This window comes from Erpetoichthys calabaricus, chromosome 15, assembly GCF_900747795.2.
Source record: "Erpetoichthys calabaricus chromosome 15, fErpCal1.3, whole genome shotgun sequence".
In the NCBI taxonomy this organism is placed as follows: domain Eukaryota; kingdom Metazoa; phylum Chordata; class Cladistia; order Polypteriformes; family Polypteridae; genus Erpetoichthys; species Erpetoichthys calabaricus.
Genome location: NC_041408.2, coordinates 101,668,259 through 101,695,681, shown reverse-complemented (window position 1 = coordinate 101,695,681; position 27,423 = coordinate 101,668,259). Strand labels below are relative to the sequence as shown.

Below are 27,423 nucleotides of genomic sequence, written 5' to 3'. Positions count from 1 at the left end.
ACTTACTGTGGCATACTAAAATGAAAAAAGTACACAGTACATTATATGTAAAGATTTTTTTTAATAAATTAACTCTATAGCTAACGGTTTATGCAACAAGAACGTGTTCCTGTGGGCACATTTTAAAACCATATTTGCTGGATAGTCCTTCCAACGTATTTAGGAACGCTTTCTGCTTGCATTCTTTCCCACAATTTTATAGAATACGGTGAAAAATCTGAAGTTCACATTATTCCGTTTGTGTTTGAAAAGCACCACAATGAAGGCTTACTAGGCGTAAAGATCCTTGATGTCGATGATTAATTTCCAGACGTTCCAATGCATTCATCTATGGAAGACTCAGGCACTTCCCTTGCTTCCCTGTCACTGCAGAACACTGGCACTGGAATGTAGTCACAGTAAATACCGCTTGGCTGCTCCGGTTGGTGCTGCTAACAGAGCTAAGGTTTATTACATTGGATTTCTGCATCGAGAAGCTGTGCGTTCGGTATGTGTTAGCGTGTGTCTTGCAGCAGCCAAGTCTGCTCATTAGCATGAAGAAGTCCCTTCTGAATGTCTTGGTAAAAATGGCATACAAGAATGGATTTGAACACGAGTTGATGGGATAGAATAAAACCAAAAGTATCTTGGAGTGTCTAACAGAAATGAGGGGCAGTTTAAAAGCAGCTAATATGGCAAAAAAAGTTATGGGGGCTGTGCACAAAAAATCGGTGAAGATTAGTATAGCCATCTTCTTGGCAATCTTGGCATCACTGTGTTTACCTGCAAATTCTGGGTTTCGTATATTTAAGTAGATCTTAATGTAGCAGGTGCATATGATGACAAAAGCAACAATGTTGAGAATCAAAATTACGATGATATAACCTTGAGCAAGTGGTGTTTCAATGTCCATTGGCAAACACATGCTAACCTTTGCATAACTGCTGATGCCCAAGATTGGCAAGTAAGCCATGATCAGAGAAAATGCCCATCCGCCTGCCATGATAAGTACAGCATGCCTTGGCCGAAGCTTTCTCTCCAACTGCATAGCATACGTGATGGTATGCCAGCGCTCCAGTGTGATAATCGTTAGTGTGTATATGGAAAGTTCACTTGCAAAAACAGATAAAAATCCTGCTATGCCGCAGCCTGCCCCAGTTTGCCATTTAATTGCATGGTTGTAATACTGGCCTTTTGAGCTGTAGTCAATATAGGCAATCATGAGCAAGTAGACACCCATGCAAAAGTCTGCAAAGGCAAGATTGCACATGAGGAACCTAGGAGCTGTGAGCTTGTATTGGCTAGTGACTAAAACCAAAAGAACAACACAGTTCCCCATAATAGCGAAGATATGTATAATCCAAATCAGGACTCTTAGGAAGCTGTAGCCCATGATGTCCTCACAGGGGTTGAAAGCATCGGGCTTTGGTGTGCATTTTAAGGGAATTTCTATCTTGCAGGTGTCCAACTCCGGATACTGAAGGTCCAAATTGTAGGAGTCAATCCCTTCAAGAAAGCTGACAAAAAACAAAAACAGATAATTATTATTTGCACTGTACAGCATGTATATTTATTAGCTTGAAAAAACTTAATACAAATCTACAAAAACCCTTCAGTAAAGATGCATCCCCTTTTCTGCCAAAGAAAACAAGTGCCTTTAGCTTACAGTATGTGGTACTAATGTATGAATGTATGAATTTATGTTTACTTCATTTTATAATTTAATTGCTAGTAGTGAGTAGCTAATGACCACATTATCTGCTCCTTGGTTTTGATGGAGGCTGTCCTTTTTCTATGGAAAAAAAAACCTGCCAGCAACGGCATTGTCTTCACTCCTGTAACCGAGCAGAGAAGGAAGCCAATATGAAACTGTGTGTATGTACTTGGTTTATTCCAGATTAGAATTGTGAGAAAAAAGCAACAACAACAAGAAGAGAAACAAATCAGTAGGGCAGCTGTAATAGAAGGCAGGAGATGATGGGTGAATTGCAGCACAAAAACCCAATCTAGTGTACAAAATGAAAGCTTCCTCTGAGTCGAGTAGTAAACAAAATTGTTTCAAGGACTGGCATGAAAAATTTTGAAATTAAAGGTTTGGATGAGTACATAATTATACTTACATAGTTACAAATTGTTTACTTGTTGTTTCAGTGTCAGGTCACGTCAGGTTGGGGAGCCTGCACTGGTACAGCATGTTGCCGTACCCACCACACAATGAAAACAGCTTGGGAGCCCAGTTGGCAACCCCCTAGGCAGACACGCAGTCCAGTTCCACCCCCTGGAAATGACCATTTATTTGCTGCAGTCAGGTGTTACATGGGTGCCTCCTTGGCCTGGTCCAGCCACTTGGGCCCTCAGCAAAGAGGATCCTGTCACCCAAATTACCCTCGGGGAATTGCACCACATGGCCATAGTGCAGGTAATATGCCTCATTTGGGACTCTATGGGCAACTGCTGGTTTGACTTTGTGTCAGGTTGGGTCAGGTTAAGGAGCATGCACTAGTACAGCTCGAGATCCTGGTTAGGAACCCGCCAGGCAGACACTCTGTCCAGTCCCACCCTCCAGAAATGACCATCTATCTACCTCAGCCAAGTGTTACGTGGACATCTACTTGGCCTGGTCTAGCCAGTTAGGTCCTCAACAATGAGGATCCTCCAAGCCAGATCACCCTCGGTGCATCACAGCAAATGGCCATAGTGCTGTAATGGACACTCCCTCACAATGCAGGTAGTGTGCCTCATTCGGAACTCTGTGAGCAAATGTTCATTCGACACAAAGTCAAACCAATGATACCCAAGGATTCTCCAAAGAGAGACAGTACTGAAGGAGTCTAGTCTTCATCTTAGGTCACTGGATAGCGTCCATGTCTCTCAACCATATAGCAAGACAGGAAGCACCAGGACTCTAAAGACTTGGACCTTCGTCCTTTTGCATAGATATCGGGAGTGCCACACACCCCTTTCTAGCGATCTCATGACCCCCCATGCTCTCCCAATCCGACTGGCTTCAAAGGAGGAGTCACCAGAGACATGAATGTCACTGCCCAGGTAAGTAAACCTCTCAACAAGGTCAACACTTTCTCCATAAACAAATACACTGCTGATGGCTGTGCCAAAGAGGTCATTAAAGGCCTGGAGCTTGGTTGTTATCCAGGACACTTGCAAGCCCAGACACTCAGACTCCTCACTGAGTCTCTCAAGCACCCTGATCCGAGCCTCCATTGACTCCGCGAAGATCACAGCATCATCAGCAAAGTCAAGATCAGTGAATCTTTCTTAACCAACAGATGCCCCACAGCCACTGGACCCCACAACCTTGCCCACCACCCAATCCATGCAAGCATTGAACAGAGTAGGAGCAGAACACACTTCATGGGATCCCCACAAAGTTGCTGGCTAGCATGGGCGGCCTGTAAACTGGTAATTGAGCAAATACATTATTTTTTAACCAAACAAAAGGATTCTGTATGTTATCCATGATAGTATTGGTGTATGTTTAGGGTGAGGTTGGTCCCGGCCAATTCGAAAATTACGTTGGTGCAACATTTTAACAAAATCTATTACAGTGGCACCAATTTAGACTTGGCCATCTACTGACTTCATAGGAAGAATCACCAGAGACATGAATGTCACTGCCGAGGTAAGTAGACCTCTTGACGAGTTTGACACTCCCTCCGCAGACAGAGACATTGCTGATGGTTGTGCCCATGAGGTCATTAAAGGCCTGGATTTAAAGTGTTTGTGTGTGTTCTAAAACATAAATATACTGTATAACTGCAACTGCATTACTTGTTTTAGGTGTAAGAGACTAAATGTTTCCAAAAAGGGACAAACAGGGGCATACCTTGTGCCAAACAGTGCAAAGGGATATGAGATATAAACTTAGTACAATGACAGCTGATAGACTGGGGCACAAAAGAAACTGGATTGAAGGGTTGTGTATCCTAAAAATGTCTTGGTTATATGCAGTTTTTGGGAGAAAAATCTCTAATGCACCATATTTTTGTGTCTTTTTTTAAAAGTTGATATTGGTGTAAATAAAGGTTTTTAATCATGTACTTTATTTTACATTTAGTTACTTGGCTGACATTTTTATCCAAGTTGACTTACAACATTTATGACACAATTGCTTACATTACTGTTGTTTTTCCAATTGGTGCACAGGCAGGTCAAGTGACTTGCTCAGGGTCACACAATGCCAGTAGTGGGATCTGAACCAACAACTACAGGGTTTAAAGTCCAAAGCCTTAACTACTCCACCACACTGCTTATACTATACTATACTATATACTTTCTTTAAAAAAAAAAGTGTTGTACTTGCTACTCTTCAGCCATTTGCAGCAAGAAAGGAGTAATAGCAGTTTATTTTGGGTATGAAATTTAGAGTGCAATAATGCCATTAAAATATATCAATATGAAAAATATACCTGCTTACAAAGTGACACATTTGGCACGTTGCAAATGAAATTGTATTGTTATGTATTGAATGCACGGATTTTTATCATGCATTGAAATCCTAGATTCTCTCTATGGCTATCCCAGTGTTAAACAAAGAAAGTTGTCTGTAATCCTGAGCTAAGAAATCATGTGAGACCATGAGATCCAATGAGGTTAGTGGCCCTGTTTACATTTTGGGAACAATATAATTTAAAAAAACCATGAATGTTTCACTGGTTTGCTCTTCTGGCTGAAAAAGTGGTGGCCAGATGAATATGACCTTTATTGCCAGTGGAAGCTGCAGTAAGCCAGGTCATAGTTACTCTTTCTGTCTGTCTTCGTCACTCTCACAAACACACAAAGCTCACGATGACAGCAGCCACCTGAAGCATCCTTTAAGCAATGTGTTTTCTTCACTGAATATAGTCAAATTCCTCCCACCCTCATACAGTATTTGTTTCTTATGTCAATCAAGGAAGTTCATTTGAGAAATTAAACACTTCACTAATAATCCAGTTCAAAGCGTTTTGAAAAATGTACAAATTCACACTTGGCTATTTAGTGTGTTTCTTTTTAGTACTAACTAGGATGCTTATTCCCTGCTCGCTTCACTTGCCAACCCCCTCGGCATGCGCTATGTGCCAGCCACTTTGCGTCTCTACCGCTCACATTGTGAAGACGGGGGCTGAACAAACCCCAAGGAGCCGCGGTTGCTCCTCCGAAACCCCCTCTTAAACGGTGATACAATGGGAAACAAATACAGTTGTTTTTTTTACCTCCTCTTTGTTCGATCAGCTGCTGACTTGTTGCAGCTGCTGTGCCACATGACATACATCTTGTGTGGCGCTTCGAGCATTTAAAAGTCTGTACAGCCACTGTCTTTGTCATCTACTCTTTGTCTTTTAATTCCGGCCCCAGGTGTGGTTAAATCTCTTGGCACAAAGTCTTGTCTCGTGGAAGGTGAGTTCTTGATATTTTTTAGTTTATAATTTAAAAACGGAATAGGAATCTTTAATGTGATGTTAGATTTTAAGTTCGATAAATTCTGAAAAGAATCATACCAAACATATATATGTAGGTTTTAAAATAAGCCCGATTTAAAGCGTGACAAAAAACGTGACATAAAAAGTCACATAAAATCATTGCACTTTTAGGCTTAGGATTTTATATATATATATGTATATATATATATATATGTATATATATAGTGAGTCGATTATCTTGTCACTTGTAATACTTCGCCTTCACACTAAATTTTGACAGCCTAGGTTTGACGCGTCGTTCTGAAACTCCATACTATGACAACCAAAATTCCAGCAGGAGCAGGTCAAATCACAATTGCTATTCTAACTCATCAAATTAAGTCAACTTCTTTGTAGGATTCACTTACAGCAAGAAGCTAAGGCCACCCTAAAGGGGTCTCCGCTAATTAATTACTTCTGCACTTTTAATTGTGTATTTTCTGAAATGTTTATAGTTTATAAAAAAATCAATCATATACAGTGCAGTAATTGTATAATTGTAAAATACAACAAAGCTTTTGTACTTACAGGTTTTCAATGAATGTCCCATCACTGCAATGTTTGGAGAGGTTGCTGAATGAGTCACTAAAACTGCTTTGCCTATAATAATGAGGGCATAAACATTCATAATCAGTTATAAAATAAACAAATCTTGAAAAGTATGCATCTACTGTAAGTCTAATGCAATAAGCCAAGCTGAGATAGCTACATGTTACATTGCAAATAAAGCAACTACAGTATATACTGTAGTGGCCCGGAAGAGAGAAATGCGGTTTGTACTCTGAAGAATAAGAAGTCTAATAAGAGAAGCTAAAAATATCACTCATCACTCAATTTCTGAGATGCTAATTAAGAGATCTCTTTCCCACCATTCCCTAGGATCTTTGAGAGGTATATCCTAGAAATGTGTTCATATATTGTTAGGATACTGCCTGAGTCTTGATCAAGACTGGTCATTATGGCATGAGATGTGCTAAGTTGGGAAGAATTCTTTTAACAAAATTTCTGATTTTCAGAAGTAAAAAAAAAAGGTTTCATAAGATGCAAATACATTAATGTCTATATAAAGATCTCTTAGTGTCTTAATCCTTAATGGTTTCCATGAGTTAAATACTGAGTACATCTCAGAGGTTTGAAACAGATGATTATTGTGTATGGGAGTGAAAAAGAGCTTCTTTACATTGAAATGTGTCCTGCATTTTAAGTGAATGCTGTCACACACCTGCGCATGGGAGGCAGCTAAAAGGCCTGAACAAGAGTAATTGCTCTCCAGACCGGGAGAGGGTAGTGCACAGATTCTTTTTCTCGCTTTTCTGCAGACTGTTCACGGGAAATTCCGCCTGGCCCTGATGATGTCACTTCCAGGTCCGAGCCTATGGATGAGGACCCTTCCAGTTCCTGCCCTCTTCACGTCACTTCCTATACTGGCCGCCATCTTTCCTGTATCCCCTCAGTTCTGTTTTGGGACTCCGATCAGTACAAATCTAATCCTATTTTGCAGCCAGGATACAATATATGAGTGGCTGCCCCAGACCTCTTTTGGACTTGTTGATTATTGTGACAATGGTGTAAGTAAACAACTGGATTACTGGTGTGCTAAAGATAGGCAGTATTGAGTGGAACACAAAGCAGGGCATGCAAGGAAGATTTAGAACATGATTTGTTTTGCATTGCAGGCTAGACTGGTCTGAATTTGAGTTTCTGCTGATATTCAAGGTTTTATTGAGTGTATATTTGCTGCCCGGTAGTAAAATTGAGAGTTAGGTGGTGCCATGCCACCTTGTATTTTAGATCTTTGTAAAGTCACCTTTTGAATACATGGCCATTTTGAACTCCAGATGAATGTTATGATTTGAGTCTAATTTATTCAAAGATTTGTTTCTCTATGGAATAAATACAGCACCTTAGGGAGGATGTTCATTTTGACAGTGTTAATTCTCCCTGTTAAACTGAGATGGAGGTTGAACCCTCTGTTAATATCTTGCTTAATTTTATCCATGGTACTTCCAAAATTGTACTGGAAAATATCTTTATACTTAACTTGTGATGGTTACCCCATGATATTTAAACTGTTGACATTATGAATCGAGGGAGATCTAATCTTGTATAAAATCCTAGAGAGTTCATTGGCAAAAGCACACTTAAATCCAGAGATCTTATCTAATTCTTCTAATGTATTTCAAGACTAAAGTTAAAGGTGATTGTGGGGCTGATATATAAAGCACCATATATTCTGCATATATTGATATTTTCTGTTTGAGTCCTTCTTTGATAATCCCCTTTACATCTGGATTATTTCAAAGATGAAAAGCCAGTGTTGAAAGTCACCCTTGTCAAGTACCTCTTTCTAATCTCAAGTATTCGGAGTTTGTGTTGTTAATGAAGAGTGAGGCTTCTAGAATGGTAGAGAGCAGTTTAATCCATGCAGATATATTGGGGCCAAACCTGAATCTGTGCATTGTAGCAAGTAGATAAACCCATCCAACTCTATCAAAGGTTTTTTTTTCTAAGGCCAGAGACAACAGGACTTCTAAAGAATTGGACTTTGTGGGCGAGTATACTGTATGATACAGGTGTCAAAGGTTTGTGGCTCAGTGTCTGCCCTCAATAAATCCAATTTGATCTTGTAATATTAACAGCATACATTACTTCCCAAGAAACAAGCTTGCCTAGTTCCCAGATAGATATCTAAAACAGCACAGGAACAGTGACTCATCCATAATGAAATATGTCATTTTTAGCCAGAAACACCTGTAGTCTTTACTAGAAGAGTGTTTATGGTTGTGATGTTCCTGTATCCAATAGGACCTCCATCTATTTTTTGATAGAATACTATTTAGGCAATAACACCAATTTGTGTTTTATTTAAAATGAGCTAATATATTTTCAGCAGCTTCTGAAACAACAGTTTTTAAAGCTAAAGTAACAGGAACTGTTAGGCTGCTTAGATAATGAGAAGTATAGCAACTGATGGCTTTGAACAGTTGTCAGTCCCTTAGACAAGTAGGTGGCAGCAGAGTAATGCTGCTAAGATTTATACTCCAAAAACACCCCCCTGTGGAAGGTAAATGGAAGCTGCTTCACAGAACTCAATCAGGCTGGTCAGAGATCTTTTATGGGCTTCTAGATGACCTAGAGATGTTTCTCAGGAATACAGGCTTGAAACTGCAAGTACTCCTGTGTCTAACTTTAAAAGAGGTTCTAAATTCTTTCTGAGGAAGTGTCTTGAGTTGGAAGCAATGATAAGGACTCGCTCAATGGAATGGTAGAAAAGACCATTGTTAGGAAATGAGGGCAAGCGATGAAAAGGAAGATGGTGAGACACATACTGTATGGCTTAAATGGCAGTGAGATCTGCCTTATTCTGTGTAGTTAGGCCCAAAGGGCTTAGTCGTTATTGTGTTTCTTTTACATCTTTCATTTGATGTCTTCCCTAACCCAGCCACAGGGGATGCACAAACCAGTGTGTTTCTTCGTGCCGGTTCCAAGCCCGGATAAATGGGGAGGGTTATGTCAGGAAGGGCATCCGGTGTAAAATTTTTCCAAATCAATATGTGGACAACAATACAAATTAACAATGACCGCCACCAGTACTGTTAGCCAACAGGGTGCTGGCGGGAACTGGGCTACTGTTGGCCGAAGAGGAAGAATAAGAAAGAGAAGAAGAGGGGGGAGACATGTCCGGAGGCAGAAGGAGAGGAGGAACCAAAGGTAGGAATTTTGAATGTTGGCAGTATGACTGGTAAGGGGAGAGAGTTAGCAGATATGATGGAGAGAAGGAAGGTTGAAATATTGTGTGTGCAAGAGGCTAAATGGAAGGGGAGTAAGGCCAGGTGGATCGGAGTAGTGGATTCAAATTGCTCTATCATGGTGTGGACAGGAGGAGAAATGGAGTAGGGGTTATTCTGAAGGAACAGTAGGTCAAGAGTGTTATGGAGGTGAAAAGACTGTTCAGGAGAGTAATGATTATGAAGCTGGAAAGTGGAGGTGTGATGATAAATGTTGTTAGTGCATATGCCCTGCAAGTTGGGTGTGCAATGGATGAGAAAAAAGATTTTTGGAGTGAGTTGGATGAAGTGATGAACAGTGTACCCAAGGGACAAAAAGTGGTGATTGAAGCGGATTTCAATGGACATGTTGGTGAAGGGAACAGAGGAGACGAGGAGGTGATGGGTAGGTATGGTGTCAATGAGAGGAATGAAGAAGGTCAGAGGATAGTGGATTTTGCCAAAAGGATGGACATGGCTGTGGTGAATACATATTTTAAGAAGAGAGCAGAACATAGGGTTACATACAAGAGTGGAGGAAGCTGCACACAGGTAGATTACATCCTATGCAGAAGAGTTGATCTGAAGGAGATTGAAGACTGCAAAGTGGTGGCAGGGGAAAGATAGTTAGACAGCATAGGATGGTGGTCTGTAGGATGACGTTGGAGATCAAGAAGAGGAAGAGAGTGAGGGCAGAGCCAAGGATCAAATGGTGGAAGTTGAAAAAGGAAGACTGCAAGGTTGAGTTTAGGCAAGAGGTGAGACAGGCACTGGGTGGCAGTGAAGAGTTACCAGACAGTTGGGAAACTACAGCAGATGTAGTAAGGTGACAGCAAGAAGGGTGCTTGGCGTGACATCTGGACAGAGGAAGGAGGAAAAGGAAACCTGGTGGTGGAATGGGGAAGTACAGGAGAGTATACAGAGGAAGAGGATGGCAAATAAGAAGTGTGATAGTCAGAGAGATGCAGAAAGTAGACAGGAGTACAAGGAGATAAGGCGCAAGGTGAAGAGAGGGGTGGTGAAGGCTAAAGAAAAGGCGTATGATGAGTTGTATGAGAGGTTGGACACCAAGGAGGGAGGAAAAGGACCTGTACCGATTGCCTAGACAGAGGGACCGAGCTAAGAAAGATGTGCAGCAGGTTAGGATGATAAAGGATACAGATGGAAATGTACTCACAAGCGAGGAGAGTGTGTTGAGCAGATGGAAAGAGTACTTTGAGAGGTTAATGAAAAAAGAGAATGAGAGCGAGAGAAGGTTGGATGATGTGGAGATAGTGAATCAGGAAGTGCAACGGATTAGCAAGGAGGAAGTAAGGACAGCTTTGAAGAGGAAGAAGAATGGAAAGGCCGTTGGTCCAGATGACATACCTGTGGAAGCATGGAGGTGTTTAGGAGAGATGGCAGTGGAGTTTTCAACCAGATTGTTTAATGGAATCTTGGAAAGTGAGAGGATGCCTGAGGAGTGGAGAAGAAGTGTACTGGTGCCGATATTTGAGAATAAAGAGGATGTGCTGGACTGCAGTAACTACAGGGGAATAAAATTGATGAGCCACAGCATGAAGTTATGGGAAAGAGTAGTGGAAGCTAGGTTAAGAAGTGAGGTGATGATTAGTGAGCAGCAGTATGGTTTCATGCCAAAAAAGAGCACCAGAGATGCAATGTTTGCTCTGAAGGTGTTGATGGAGAAGTATAGAGAAGGCCAGAAGGAGTTGCATTGCGTCTTTGTGGACCTGGAGAAAGTATATGACAGGGTGCCTCGAGAGGAGCTGTGGTATTGTATGAAGAAGTCGGGAGAGGCAGAGAAGTATGTAAGAGTTGTACAGGATATGTACGAGGGAAGTGTGACTGTGGTGAGATCTGTGGTAGGAGTGATGGATGCATTCAAGTTGGAGGTGGGATTACATCAGGGATTGGCTCTGAGCCCTTTCTTATTTGCAATGATGATGGACAGGTTGACAGACGAGATTAGACAGGAGCCCCTGTGGAGTATGATGTTTGCTGATGACATTGTGATCTGAAGCGATAGTAGGGAGCAGGTTGAGGAGACCCTGGAGAGGTGGAGATATGCTCTAGAGAGGAGAGGAAAGAAGGTCAGTAGGAACAAGACAGAATACATGTGTGTAAATGAGAGGGAGGTCAGTGGAATGGTGAGGATGCAGAGAGTAGAGTTGGCAAAGGTGGATGAGTTTAAATACTTGGGATCAGCAGTACAGAGTAAAAGGGATTTTGGAAGAGAGGTGAAAAAGAGAATGCAGGCAGGGTGGAATGGGTGGAGAAGAGTGTCAGGATAAATTTGTGACAGACGGGTATCAGCAAGAGTGAAAGGGAAGGTCTGCAGGACGGTAGTGAGACCAGCTATGTTATATGGGTTGTAGACGGTGGCACTGACCAGAAAGCAGGAGACCGAGCTGGAGGTAGCAGAGTTAAAGATGTTAAGATTTGCATTGGGTGTGACGAGGATGGATAGGATTAGAAATGAGTACAGTAGAGGGTCGGCTCAGGTTGGACGGTTGGGAGGCAAAGTCAGAGAGGCGACATTGCATTGGTTTGGACATGTGCAGAGGAGAGATGCTGGGTATATTGGCAAAAGGATGCTAAGGATAGAGTTGACAGGCAAGAGGAAAAGAGGAAGGCCTAAGCAAAGGTTTATGGATGTGGTGAGAGAGGACATGCAGGTGATGGGTGTAACAGAACAAGATGATCTGCTGTGACAACCCCTAACAGGGGAGCAGCTGAAAGAAGAAGAAGAAGAAAGAAGATTTGATGTCTTCCCTGTTATCCTTTATTTTTTTGTAGTAAATCTCTCTCGTTTGGAACGTGGGCTCCTCTAAGGATTATTCTGCATATGATGTTTTGCTCACAAAGTCACAGTCACAACTCACAGTCTAGTCATAGGCTTTTTTTTCCCTGGGCACATTAAAAACGGCCTCAAATTCTAGCAATAAACTTTAAAAGCTATGAAGACAGAAATTGCTGAGTTCTGTTAAAGATGTGGCCACCAGAGAAAAGTAAAGAAATGTTTAGTGTAGTTTTCAGGTGGTCAATACAGAATGAGAGAATGGTTTTATATTCATTTAGAAATCTGCTACCACCATTCTTTTCCACAGCATAATGCTGGGATGTACAGTCCTTTGACTAAAACAACTGGTACTGCAGTGACTCTCCCATTGATAATCTACTGTAAAGCAGCAGGTTTGTCTATAAGCTCATGTAAGGGATTTGCCAGCTTCTTTACCTTCTTGACTTTCTAAATTACTCACTGGAGTCTGCAATGCTGAAACTTTAAAAACAAGTCAGTGGGAAGTTCAGAGATGAAATTCTAAAGTCTGCACTTATGTTGTGCTTGTGTGGTTGTTTGAGGAGTGATTTACGGTGTAGTGTGTGGCAAGACGTTAGATTAGGGGCATCCCTCAAGAGCAATCAGACAGGCCAGGTCAGTCACATTAAAATCACTACAGCAAATGAAAAGAAAATGAACAAGCAAAAACTGAACTCATTTTAAACAGCCCAAAGCTCTTAAACCACACAAATCTAAAACCTAAGAACTACTTCAGAAGCCCGGCTTCTTCATCTGATGAGTTTTTAAGAACCAAGTGCAGCTACTCAGAGTAGTGCCTTATTGTCTGTTAATGGCTGCTGCTGTGACAACGTGTATGAATGCCCCATAACGACAAATAACGTCTTTGGGTAAACGAGCACACAAAGTGTCAGCAATGACATTACCAGTAGAAAACTGCCAAAAAACACCAACCGAACGATTCTTTTAATTCCTAACCATTAATGTACATGGAAATTGCTACAGTATTTGGCATACTTACGTTTTTTTCAGCATCCAATTTCGAAACGCACAGCAGTGGCTGGGGTATGTTAAATGTGCTTCCTCTAGATTAGCAAATATATCTAAGGGGGGCAACACTTTAAAAGCGTAAGCCGTTTGTGCAAATAAAACTTTAACAGATTGAAGTCCATAGGTTGGCAGAAGCTGAAGACCAGTTGAAGAAACATCTCTGAAAAAAATGGAAATAAAAGCAGTGGATGATACAGAAGTTCACCTGAATTCATAATTCCAAGGAAGTTCAGGTCCATTATATTGTAAAACTAGCCTTATTTCTACAATCTTCTTGTGATCAGTCTAATTGTGAAGGACTTTTTAAACTTTGGATTCATAAAAATATATTGGAAGAGCCATACGTTTAAATCGATGAATGTGTACATAGTTTTAGATTTTCTTTGACATTTTTCAGTTAGAAGGTAACCATTCAGGCTATCATGTTTGTCTGAACATGAAACAAATACAATGGTGGGCCAAAGTAGGTTTGCAGTTGTGAGTACGCAAAACACAGAGATTGTACCTAAGTGCGTTGTGTCACTCTTTAAAGTTAATAAAACTATTGTATTAATCATAACCTGCATGTCTACTTCCATAGGAACAACTGTAAACCTACTTTTGCCAACCCCTGTTACGTGTTTGCTTGGATTCCTTATCCACCATTTAAAGAGGCCAATGGACATGTAGAAGAGTAAATCACGTTTAAGATAAAGAAACTTTAGTTTTAGCCAGAGAAGATTCGTCCATTTATATTTTTTCTGAGCTCGTCTTTTCCATCTCTTCCAAGTTGCAGGCATCTGGACCCTGTCTGAGCAGCATTTAGCACAAAAGACTGCCAAGATTCCGGTAGATTACAGGGCATGCTCACTAACAGCCCGGTCATATGAGAGTCATCATTTAACTTAACATACCTGCCCTTGGAGGGTGGGAGAAAACTCTAAAAATATTTTAAAATATACAGACTATAGGTAGACTACATACATATACTGTATAACATGCATACATAACATCCTATTAGGCTGCAAGCACCTGGAGGTTAAAGGGAGGCGGGCAGATTTTTGCAAGATATAAATACTGGTTAGGGGACCATGAAGCATTTGGGAAGTCCTGAATGATTCAACTTTTGAACAAAGGTACAAGAAATTTATGTCACTGATAAGTTAAATGGAAAGAAATGTAATAAGCTAATAGAACCAATGAGAATTAAAGCACCTCTGCTATGGCTGTGCTGTTTGAGTTGTTTTAGATTATTAACAGCAAGGAGAGTATACCTGCTGCTTGAGCTAAATCAACAGTTAAAGTAAAAAACTTGGACAGAAATTAATGTAATAGGAAATTAATTGTGTAAATATTTAAGCAACCTTCCCTCCATCCATTATCCAACCCGCTGAATCTGAACACAGGGTCACGGGGGTCTGCTGGAGCCAATCCCAGCCAACACAGGGCACAAGGCAGGAACCAATCCCGGGCAGGGTGCCAACCCACCGCAGGACACACACAAACACACCCACATACCAAGCACACACACTAGGGCCAATTTAGAATCGCCAATCCACCTAACCTGCATGTCTTTGGACTGTGGGAGGAAACCGGAGCGCCCAGAGGAAACCCACGCGGACACGGGGAGAACATGCAAACTCCACGCAGGGAGGACCCGGGAAGCGAACCCAGGTCTTCTAACTGCGAGGCAGCAGCGCTACCCACTGCGCCACCGTGCCGCCCACTTAAGCATCCTGTGAGCAAGTATTTACTTAGGATTTATTCAACAAATAAAATGCTGAAACTGCCAAAAACAAAAGGATTCATGTCGTACTTTTGGTGATGGAGTATAACTCACAAACCGCTGAGATACATAAGGCAGCAGGTGAACTAATGGTCCAAACCAGTGCTTCCCACCTTGGGCCTGGGGACCCACTGTGGCTGCAGATTTTTGTTCCAACCAGTCTCTGTTCTTAATTGGACTCCTGGGCTAATTAAGTGAACTGTTATTTCCTGAGTTCTGTGGTTTGGGAACAATATAGAAATTAGAAAACAAAGTTTGTTAAAAAGGGCGGCATGGTGGCGCAGTGGGTAGCGCTGCTGCCTCGTAGTTAGGAGACCTGGGGACCCGGGTTCGCTTCCCGGGTCCGCCCTGCGTGGAGTTTGCATGTTCTCCCCGTGTCCGCGTGGGTTTCCTCCAGGTGCTCCGGTTTCCTCCCACAGTCCAAAGACATGCAGGTTAGGTGGATTGGCGATTCTAAATTGGCCCTAGTGTGTGCTTGGTGTGTGGGTGTGTTTGTGTGTGTCCTGCGGTAGGTTGGCACCCTGCCCGGGATTGGTTCCTGCCTTGTGCCCTGTGTTGGCTGGGATTGGCTCCAGCAGACCCCTGTGTTCGGATTCAGCGGGTTGGAAAATGGATGGATGGATGAAGTTTGTTAAAAAAAAAATTTTTAATGTACCAAGTAGTTATATAGGAATAATGTATTTTTTTTTCTTTTTAACAAATTTAATTTTCATTCTACTTTTCCAGGTGTTGTAATTGTATAATTAATCCATTATTTACTAATTGGTGGTCTGATGCTAAAGTACTTGCAGCCTTTCTCGATTCAGTGTTGTTTGTCTGGGTGTCTGCTCTACTCGTTTTTAATGGTCATTAATAAGATACAATGAAGGGGGAAAACTGCACAGAGAGAGGGCAAAATATAATGAAATCAACAAAAGAGAGTTAAGCATTTAAATATATAGCAAAAGCAGAAATATTTGTAAACGTCTTATAAATGTAAACAGCTGTAGTGCCATAACTGACACTCCCTCACAATGCAGGTAATGTGCCTCATTCAGGACCCCGTGAGCAACTGCTCATTTAACACAAAGTCAAAGCACTGGTACCCAAGGATTCTCCAAAGAGACACAGTACTGAAGGAGTCCAGTCTTCGTCTCAGGTCACTGGATAGCGTCGTCCATGTCTCGCAACCATATAGCAAGACAGGAAACACCAGGACTCTAAAGACTTGGACCGTCATCCTCATGCAGAGACATTGGGAGTGCCACACACCCCTTTACAGCGACTTCATGACATGAATGTTGCTGCCGAGGTAAGTAAACCTCTCAATAAGGTCAACACTCTCTCCGCAGACAGACACACTGCTGATGGCTGTGCCTAAGAGGTCATTAAAGGCCTGGATTTTGGTTTTTATTCAGAACATTCGCAAGCCCAGACACTCAGACTCCTCACTCAGTCTCTTGAGAGCCCTGATCAGAGCGTCCATTGACTCTGTGAAGATCACAGCATCATCAGCAAAGTCAAGATCCGTGAATCTCTCTTCACTAACAGATGCTCCACTGGTCACATCCATTTAACAAAATGTTATTAATTTTACACATGAAGGGCACATTCAGGATTGACATCTGCACACACTCAGTTGGATAACTTAATTCAACAGTCAAATGAAATTATTTAAAAAAAAAAAAAAATTAGATAGGAGCCTACAATTGGAGTCGAGTCATTTTTTGGTACAGTGTGAACATTGCCCTGCTGTGCTTTTCTGAATGTAGAATAAGAGAAGCAAATACCAGCTAGTGAGATGAGATCAGTGTTATTAGGTTTTGTCACTGATTATGAATCTGGTTGGAACAAAAATCTGCAGCCACAGTGGGCCCAGAGGACCGAGTTTGGGAAGCACTGCTCTAAACCAATCCTGCAGCTGGTACGCTGGTTTTGTAGGAATTGTTCATCATGAAAGGTTTTTTTTTGTCTTTCAGGCTCTTTTCATAGATGTACAAAGCCAGAGTACACAGAAGACTAAGTCAGTAGTCAGCAAATTCTTGCTACTTCAAAAAATATAGATGATGGTAACATTTCTACTAACAATACAAAATTAACACAGACTCACAAAACAGTAGGTCCCATTGCTCCTTTGAAGGCATCATTATGGATTTTTCGGAGATATTCGTTGCCTTTTAGAGACCTATTAATAATAATAAAAGAAAAAAGAATACAAACAGGGAATACATCAGTTTTGTTTCTGTCACTCATTTTATATGACACCTATACATGCAAACACTGATACCATTGCAAGGAATAAAACAAAATGATAAAAAGAAACCCAAGTCACTTATTTCTAAAAGACTTCCATGAAAGGTACAAGAAATTTACGTCATTGATAAGTTAAATGGAAAGAAATGTAATACGCTAATAGAGCCAATGAGAATTAAAGTACATCTGCTATGGCTGTGCTGTTTGAGTTGTTTTAGATTATTAACAGCAAGGAGAGCATACCTGCTGCTTGAGCTAAGTCAACAGTTAAAGTAAAAAAGTCTCTTGGACAGAAATTAATGTAATAGGAAATTAATTGTGTAAATGTCATTTTTTAAGCAACCTGTGAGCAAGTATTTACTTAGGATTTACTTTACACTATAAACAAGATCACTGCTGCATTCTGATTCAATGTTTCTCTGGCCTGTGGTGGGCTGGCACCCTGCCCGGGGTTTGTTTCCTGCCTTGTGCCCTGTGTTGGCTGGGATTGGCTCCAGCAGACCACCGTGACCCTGTAGTTAGGATATAGCGAGTTGGATAATGGATGGATGTTTCTCTGGCATTATAAATTTGTCAGCAAACAAGTAGATCTGCCCTCCATCATGGTCCAAAGCAGCCATCAATTTTACTTTGAGACTTCAATAGAGATTTCAACTTCGTTTTATGTTTAAGAAATTTGTATTAGCGTAAGTCATAGACCCTCTACCACCAGCAACTAACAAGACAACATTAATCAATGCCATCAATGCCTGTTAGTTTATTTTACTCTATTATGACATGTCTCAATCTTAGAAAAATATTTATTGAACAAAAATATGATAACGATAATGATAAATTAACACAAAATATTTCAAATACTCCAACTTTCAGATCAGTTAACTAAGCCCCTTAATGCACTTTAATGATAGATAGATAGATAGATAGATAGATAGATAGATAGATAGATAGATAGATAGATAGATAGATAGATACTTTATTAATCCCAAGGGGAAATTCACATATTTCATATAATATTATATATTATATATATAATTATATAATCACATATAATGTTGCACCATATGTACATTTTCTAACTTATTTCAATTACTTAGAGATGGGTATCACATTTTTGATCATTAAAAATTTCACTGGTTTATGAGCTGTAAGTGAGCAGGTCAGGTCAGATCATATTGGGAAGCATGCACTGGTATGCACCAGCCACACAACTAAACAGCTAGGAATCCCAGTTGGCAACCCCTCAGACAGTCCCAACCACTGGAAATGACCCTCTATCTGCTGCAGCCAGGTAGTACATGGGTGTCCCCTTGGCCTGGTCCAGTCACTCGGATCCTCAACAATGAGAATCCTATAAGCTGAATCACCCTCGGGGAATCACACCACATGGCTGTAGTGCCATAACTGATACTCCCTCACAATGCAGGTAATGTGCCTCATTCAGGACCCCGTGAGAAACTGCTCATTTAACACAAAGTCAAACCACTGGTACCTAAGGATTCTCCAAAGAGACACAGTACCAAAGGAGTCCAGTCTTTGTCTCAGGTCACTGGATAGCCTCCATGTCTCGCAACCATATAGCAAGACAGGAAGCACCAGGACTCTAAAGACTTGGACGTTCGTCCTTTTGCAAAGATATCGGGAGCGCCACATACCCCTTTCCAGTGACCTCATGATCCCCCATGCTCTCCCAATCCATCTACTGACTTCATAGGAACAGTCAACCAGAGACATGAATGTCACTGCCAAGGTAAGTAAACCTCTCGACAAGGTCGACACTCTCTCCGCAGAGAGACACACTGCTGATGGCTGTGCCTAAGAGGTCATTAAAGGCCTGGATCTTGGTTGTCATTCAAGACACTCGCAAGCCCAGACACTCAGACTCCTCGCTCAGTCTTGAGAGCCCTGATCAGAGGTTCCATTGACTCTGCAAACATCACAGCATTGTCAGCAAAGTCAAGAATCTGTCTTCCCAACAGATGCTTCTGATTCCATTGACAATCTCACTGCAAGCTTGAGAATAAACCTGATAAAAACAGCAGCAAAAGGTTTTGCTGTAATAGTTAAAGACACTTGACTTGAATATTTGAGCACATTTAACAGTGAATACTGAAAATAAATAACCTAACATTCAGAATCCCACTAAATCCAGTGGAGTGAAGATGATAGGATGTACCCCAACAGCAGCCATAGACAGGCTACTGTATTACTCTGCAGTGTCCACTCAAGTACACAATCCTCAGGGTTAATTTGGGATCACAAGTAAGCCTAAGCTGCACATCCTTCAGGATGTGGAAGGAAAAACTATGCAGAATAACTATAAACTCTAAAGAAAGACTGGGCTTGGGATTAGAACCAAGGACACTGGATCCATGAGGTAGCAGTGTTAACAAACACAAGAAACAATAATATTAATTGTATTTCTTTAACCAATAAATTAAAGCTATTGAAATAAAGTTTTATAAGCCACCCCTATCTGTAGTCTGGAGATAACTTTGTACTGAAGATTTTAGAATTAAAACAGTCTTTAGAGCCATTTCCAAATTATTGTTTACAAAAAATGTTTAACATTTAGTTCATACAGGTCAAATCCTGTTTTTGCGAATACCGAAGTAACAAACATTTTCAGAATAACACATACTTTTGGTTGGCTCATACAACATCATATTTAACGGATTTTGTTTTAACAAATTTAAATTTCAGTATAAAGAATGTTTTTTTGACAAAAAATGGCCACCAAAGATGATAAGGCAATGCAAAAAATACGTAATGCCATGCCTATAGTTTCGTCGACTCACGGGAACCCTGCGACAGGCTTGTTAGACTAAAAGAAAGTTTGTTGAGTAATATCTGGTCTCGGGCATTCTCGGCAAGGGTTAGCGAGAGTGTAAGCTCGACATCATACTCACAACTGAATTCGGAGTCAGTGCTCCATCGAGTGTCTGTGTGGGTAGTTGTATTGTGTGTGGATACCTTACTGTTCGAGCTTCATAGTGCTTCTCAAAGTATTCTTTGCAATGAAGACAAAAGTGAGAAATGGCGTCAGTTTAAGCTGGAAAAAAAAGTTACATCTAACGTCTCATTTTCATTTTGTATTCATATCTATTATATACTGTATATAAAAAAGTGACATCTAACGTCTGATTTTCAAATAAAATATTTTTTGCAGTTTAAGAAATAAGTTTTTTTTTTTTTTTAATACAGGTATTGGGTATTGTCAAGCTTGGGTTATTGAGTTGCAGGAGAGACAGAAAGGTGAGTCCAGGTTTCTAAGGAAAATACAGGTACTTTATTACTGTATAGAGAAGGCAGGTACAGTCTTGAGGCTTCATTCAGAATAGGAGCTGTTACTTTACAGGAGCAATCGCCCTGCTTTATCTCCCATCTTCAGATTTAAAAAAACCAGCGGCTCAGAATCATCGCTGTGGCAGACCAGAAGAGTGTGAGGAACAGCAGGTTAGAGCTCAGTGTTAAATGTTCTAAACATAATGCAACAAGCATGTTACATGCTAAGCCTGATCCTACAGGATACAATTACAGGTAAAATTCTGTTACAACGATCTGCCAGGGACCTAAAAAATATTTTGTTGTAATGAAAATTTCATAGTAATGAAATTCTGCATTTGTTACTATAGTCCTTTCGTGTTAATTTTAATCTCCCCCTGTCTATAAGCTATGCTGATAAGAATTTTTCTCAGCATTTCCTTGCAATAATACACTATCAGGGTGCAAATGATGCCCAGATCCAATGGCTGAAGCACTGCGGTGCAATTGGGTGGGAGGAATCCAAATCCAAATGTGGAAGCATGTTGTGGGCAGCACAGTTATCAATCAGAAGCTGAATCATCCTTTTCTTGTTCTTCATATTGTGAGGATTCTGAACTCTTTTGGGATCCCCCCATCCAACAGAAACGACATGCTGAAGTGCGTACTGAAGTGCGACTGCGCGTCTGTGGAAGATTGTTTGTCTGTTGCTGGGCAGGGCAACAGCAGGCTCACAGCGGTGCAGTGAGGCACCACAGAAGCAAATCCTAAAAGATCGAGGTCACGCTATAAGTCCTTGTCTTCTACCCCAAAACACAAGGCTGAGTCTCAGTACTTTAGCAAAACCAGCTTTATTCAGCTTGAAACAGGAACAGCACGGTTATTTATTGTAGCGTGATCTGCCACTCTCCTATACACAGACACAGCAGTCAGGCAGGGTGGTGGCTAGGTTAGCGGGCCAAGTAATACTGATCCCTGCATTTACAATGTACCTTGCATCACCCATTGAGATCTTTTCTGTCTGCTTCGGTGAAGAGCTGCAGTAGAGCTGTGAGCCTGCTGTTGCCCCGGCAACAGATAAACAGTCTTCCACAGACGGCGGTGATCGCACTTCAGGACGCTTTTCGTTGTGTTGTCCGGTTGGGGGAGGTCCCAAGAGAGTTTAGAAAGCTCACATTTTCTTGAATGAGTGCTGCATTAATAGGAATGTTTTTTGAAGGAGCATCACCGAACCACATAAAAACGGCTTTTTCGACGTCTTCAAATTCAGCACTTCGCATACGTTTGCAACCTGAGATTTTTCTTCTTTTTTTGCCTGGCCTTTCAAGAAAGTTGACGGTGTCAATGGCGAAATTCTGAACTCACTGGCAAAGTCTTTTTTCTTTTTGCCAGACTCGAGTGCCACAAACATTTAAAGTTTTTTTTTTCTAATATGAACTGTTATTGTTTTTTTTGTGTCTGCCATTTCTATAGGAGGGTGACAATGAGTTAAATTCCAATGGATTTTTTCAAATGTTGACGAACAATAAGCAAAAGGTATCGCTGAAAACCATCCATCCATCCATCTTCCAACCCGCTGAATCCGAACACAGGGTCACGGGGGTCTGCTGGAGCCAATCCCAGCCAACACAGGGCACAAGGCAGGAACCAATCCCGGGCAGGGTGCCAACCCACCGCAGGACACACACAAACACACCCACACACCAAGCACACACTAGGGCCAATTTAGAATCGCCAATCCACCTAACCTGCATGTCTTTGGACTGTGGGAGGAAACCGGAGTGCCCGGAGGAAACCCACGCAGACACGGGGAGAACATGCAAACTCCACGCAGGGAGGACCCGGGAAGCGAACCCGGGTCCCCAGGTCTCCCACCTGCGAGGCAGCAGCGCTACCCACTGCGCCACCGTGCCGCCCCCGCTGAAAACCACCAAAAACAAAAACAGCAAAAAAACAGTACGAGGAAAGTTCGAAGAAAGAAATTTTTTTTTACAATGTTTCTGTTTGGGGGATCGTTGTGAACAACTGAGCTGCGACTACAGAACTAACTGCTCTGTGGATGATTCATTCAGGAATTTCAATGTCTTTTTGGGCACTTTGTTGTAATGAAAGTATCTGCTGAATGTATTTCATAGTAACTAGATTTCTATAGACTTGTGTCATATGGAGAAGCTGTTGGGACCATAAAAATACTTTGTTGTAATGAAAATTTCGTTGTAAAGATATTTGTTTTATCGGAATTTTATCTGTAATTGCTTTGCCCTTGGTTTACTGTTTACCAGACACAGCAGAGCAGCTATGGAACTGTTCCTGTGCTGCTGCCGTTAGAGATGGGGAATAGCTGATGACAACCGTCACAATAGCATACGAATTTTTCCCATATTCCGTTATAAAAGATTTCCGTTATAACAACATTTTTATGGTCCCATGAATTTCGCTAAAACGGGATTCCACTTGTATACGTTCTTTCTAAATCTGAATTATATCTTTATATAAATAATACGAAAAGAAAATGTTATATAGACCCCAAAAACTGCTGCTCAGCTATCATGCAATGATTGACTCATTAGGTAGAAGAAACAACAACAACAACATTTATTTATATAGCACATTTTCATTCAAAAGTAGCTCAAAGTGCTTTACATAATGAAGAAAATAAAAATTAAAGACAAAATAAGAAATTAAAATAAGACAACATTAGTTAACACAGAAAAAAAAAAAAAAAAAAGGTCCGATGGCCAGGGGGGGACAGAAAAAAAAAAAAAAAACTCCAGACGGCTGGAGAAAAAAAATAAAATCTACAAAAACAGAAATCTAAAAACAGAATACATACAGTTTTTTCAGCTTTGTCCCATTGAATGCATGTTTCTGTATAACTTTAAATCCATTTTTAAAAAGGTTCCTGAAAAAATAAAAAGAACACATTCTTAGTACAACATCATGAACATACCTTTGTCTTTTTTCCTGTTTTCTGTCAAAACCACAATAGATATTTTTCTCCAGTTCACTTTAGTAATGTAATTTTGGGTTAACTATATTTATACTCGATAACAGGGTTGTCAGTGAATAACATGATAGTAAAGTAATTGTATTTTTGCACATTCCATAGATCTACTGTAGTAAAATATAGTACAAGAATATAGAAATTATTTAGTAAAATTGACTATGCATGGGTGGACTTTAGGAATATTTCAACATAAAATAGCATCACCGTGGTTTTCTAAACTATTTGCTGGATTTATAAGACGTAACAAATGACTAAACAATTATCTTTTCATAAATACAATTTATTTTTGTATGGCCCAAAATCACACAGGAAGTGCCGCAATGGGCTTTAACAGGCCCTGCCTCTTGACAGCCCCCCAGCCTCGACTCTCTAAGAAGACAAGGAAAAACTTCCAAAAAAAAAACCTTGTAGGGAAAAATGGAAGAAACCTTGGGAAAGGCAGTTAAATCAATTCTGTCCTGCATTTTGTGAGTAAAGGAATTGCTAATGGAAGTGCTTTTATGATTTCCTCCTACAGTTACAGTATCTGTAAGGTGTAATCTATTCAGATTTACAAATTAATTCAAGAAACTGCCGAGCAGTCTTTTCCCCTCTCCCTCTCTTTTGGTATTTAACCATAGGCACTTTCCATTCTTAATATGTTTAAATCTTTGAAGTTCTGGCTTTACCCTGAAAACACTTTCTCAAAGTTTAGAGTGAAATGTTGTGGTGCTCTGTGTGCGTTGTGTTAAGGGGGGCAGACAGACAGGATCAGGAGCTAACTTGTGTCTGCCTCGCTCCTAAATACTTTCATCATAATCAATGTTTACTTGCTTTAGAAACCTGCATCTTTTGATAAATTATACTTCAAAATTATTTGATTTACATTCATCCTGGTTCAGTTTACACACAGGTATTCTTGGTAAACCATTGAACCTGGCCAGTTGTGTTGTGTATATAACCTGCAGTATTTCTAGAGAAGGAAGCCTGTTACAAATAAGTTGTCGCAGTCAAAGACTGGAAAGGCAGGTTAGCATAAATGGCTGTTTTGATTTGATGAGCCAAGAGGATGTTGTTTTTTTCTTCTAAATTTACGACCCAGAAGAGTTCTGAATTGTCTTAGGAGACGACCAGTTATTTTGTGTCGCAGGCTGGTGTTAGTTGTGCCGCATGTTACTTCGGTGTGAAATTTAACTAAACTGCACCTGTTGAACTGAAAAAAATCTGTTTTGGTGTGCCATTAAGGGGTCGAGCAGTACTGTTTATATCATTTGTTCCTTTAGGAGGGGTTTTTGGATGCTTTTCAGCTGCTTAGGAGTATCATTACCTTTGTCAGTAAAAGGTATGTTTTCATATCTGCAGTGCTTTCAGATGAGGCTGTGGTAGGTATAGCAGAAGAAGCAGTCGGACAGCAAGTAAATAGTTAATTGGGACCATAGTCACAAATTGGAAATATGTCAGTTTCATAGTATATAAGGACTTCTAGGATAGAAAAGGAATACTAGTTCAGTTACATACATTACCCTCAAACTGACCAGCATCTGGCAAAATGTGAGGGTAAAGAACACATTCTTGGGGGTCGCATTTAAATAGGTATCTGGTAGTTGAGTCATGGCAACTGGACTTCTTTCTTGTTAGGTAGATACGTTTCACTGCTCATCCAATCAGCTTTGTCAGTCTGAGGAATGTTGTTAGAGACCACAACTTTATTCTCCTGGTTAGTTTCACTTCACACCTGCCCTGATTAGGCTCGTTGAGTAAAACAAAGGAAGGGGGCTGGCGCCCTGAGTAGTGGCTGCAGTCTCCCTTTATAGCCCACCCGGAAGTGCTTCAGGTGCTAATTAACCTAAATTAGGCTGCACTTCCGGGTGTGGCTTGCGTTGCCACCCACATGGGCTCAGGAAGCCTTGCAGCTCCCCATGGTGGAGGCCATGAAGCCCAAAGAGGATGAGCTCCGGTGTTCCATAAAACAGGCCCCGATGCAACCCATGGGGGATGCCACCAAGTGTTCCGGGGGATGTAGCGTGCATCCCTTGGCTGCTACCCCGGATCCAGTGTTGTAGGGGCATCCTGGCCGGGCATGGGTCCCGGCTGTCTGCCACACTGCACAAATGCTGAAGACAATGACTGTCATTCATAATATGGGTTTTCTTTACTAGTTCAAGGGAGCCAGAGTAAGTATTGTAAAGCTTTCCTACATATTTAAAATGTTGAGTGAGAGGTCTTTGTGTTATATGACACATGCAAAAACTACACAGCATGAGACTGGCAAACAAAAAAAGATGTAGACATTTACCTTCCTGTGGCTTTACTCACATTATTGAACATTCCTCAGCCATTCCCAGAAATGCATTGGATGGCACTGTGGTAATATACATGTTGTCAGTAACCTCCCTAAAATACAGAATAGAAGAAAATGAATACCTTAAAAAAGAAAGCTATTTGATGCCCATCCCTCAAGACATTGTCTTTTTGCTTAAATGTATGTTATTCACGTCTTGGTAATGATGAATTAATATCTCTGGACTCAAAAGCAGTATTCAGGCAAATTTTTCTTCAAGTAGCTAAGGGATTTAAAAGTCTTTTAAAGAAACACTTCCACTTTTTCAACCATGCATTTCCCTTAAAGGCAAACATTTTGCATTAATAATTTTAGATGAGTGGGTTAATAAGCCTGTTAAGATGCTCTTTTACTGTTTGCGTAAAAACTGCGAAAAAATGAACAAATATAACGTACACATTTGTCAAGAGATTTTAGTAAGCTTTTTATTTATATATGAAAGAAATAACTCACAAATTCATGGTTTAAAATAAACTCTTTATATTTTATAATCTTGTTACAAGTACCAAAGGCTGATGAAATCACAAGCATGAAACGTGCAACAAATTATGAAATATATCATTTAATGTGTTACTCTTTTAAAAAATGTATGAATATTTCCATCAGCGATTTCAATAGAACACATATTGTAGATCACACAAAATGTATTTATTTATACATTACTAGCCATGTGCGCCCAACTACGTTGCGCGTGTTAAAGTTGTCTGTGAAGGGCTCCCTGTTTAAACGCGGCTGCCAGTCGTGAACTGGGCCCTTCGTCACACAGCATTATGATTTTTTATAAGGGAAACAAAATTACAAAACAAAACCCTTGGACATTGATTCGATAGGAACGGCCTACTCGGAATCACTGTCCGAATAGTAATTATGTGGTGGTGGAGGAGCATTTCTGCTTCTCTCCGTTCACAGTCCGTCTCGTTTTCATGACGCTGTCGTTTCCTCTCACGATCTCTTCTCAACCTTTCTCCAATCTCGCAGGTTGCTTTGTGGCAATCCAAAGAGTAAGGAAGAACCAATGCTTCTTTCTTGAACTCCAAACGCCGACTGATGGAAAATCACAGAAGTGTGTCCGACTTATATACTCTGACTGCCGACTCCAAGAAGTGGGTGAACATTCGATTTGAACGAAGTGCTGCCAACGACGGTCGATAGAAACACAAAAAACCACAGTCTCGACAACGAAGCAGGTGTCAACGCCAGATCTAAACACAAAGCACGGTGTCAACGCTAGATCTTAACACAAAGAGTGGTGTCGACGCCAGATCTAAGCACAAAGTGGTATCGACAGTGTTTGTAAACAAAAGTTACAACCATGGTGTTGTGTATTCAGCCAGTACAAACAGCACATAGTCTCCTTTTGTTCAATCCTCTTTAATCACCATACTCCAACCTCATCCAACGATCCTTCCTCTCCTCCTCCATCACTACTGCCCTCTACTGAACACAGCAGAAACACCACACAAGGCAGTGTCAGGGGAACATGATTTCACGGACAAATAAAGATCAAGATCCAAATGAAGATTATATATAAAGATATACATCTATACTAATAAAAGGCAAAGCCCTCACTGACTGACTCACTGACTGACTCATCACTAATTCTCCAACTTCCCGTGTAGGTAGAAGGCTGAAATTTGGCAGGCTCATTCCTTACAGCTTACTTACAAAAGTTAGGCAGGTTTCATTTCGAAATTCTACACGTAATGGTCATAACTGGAACCTGTTTTTTGTCCATATACTCTAATGGAGGAGGCGGAGTCACATATCGCGTCATCACGCTTCCTAC

The 27,423-nt window shown here is 40.8% G+C and overlaps 1 protein-coding gene across 1 annotated transcript; it reads right to left on the bottom strand.

Annotated features, from left to right (window-relative positions):
- Positions 1 to 119: 119 nt before the first annotated feature.
- Positions 120 to 26,098, bottom strand: LOC114666209 (lutropin-choriogonadotropic hormone receptor-like). The gene is made up of 7 exons (XM_051919263.1): positions 26,091 to 26,098; positions 25,613 to 25,720; positions 23,144 to 23,212; positions 16,907 to 16,981; positions 13,024 to 13,212; positions 5,967 to 6,038; positions 120 to 1,496 (listed from the first exon to the last, which is right to left on the bottom strand). The coding sequence occupies exons 1-7, from the start codon at positions 26,096 to 26,098 to the stop codon at positions 329 to 331; spliced, it is 1,689 nt and encodes a 562-aa protein (XP_051775223.1). The 3' UTR covers positions 120 to 328.
- Between the last annotated feature and the right edge of the window lie 1,325 nt (positions 26,099 to 27,423).

What these genes read in the sequence shown, in the direction of transcription:
- LOC114666209 (XM_051919263.1), bottom strand. An exon ending in GGGACAAAGCTGAAAAAACT is followed by an intron (nt 16,982 to 23,143) that starts GTATGTATTCTG and finishes TATTATTAATAG; the next exon opens with GTCTCTAAAAGGCAACGAAT. An exon ending in GCAATGGGACCTACTGTTTT is followed by an intron (nt 13,213 to 16,906) that starts GTGAGTCTGTGT and finishes CATTTTTTTCAG; the next exon opens with AGATGTTTCTTCAACTGGTC.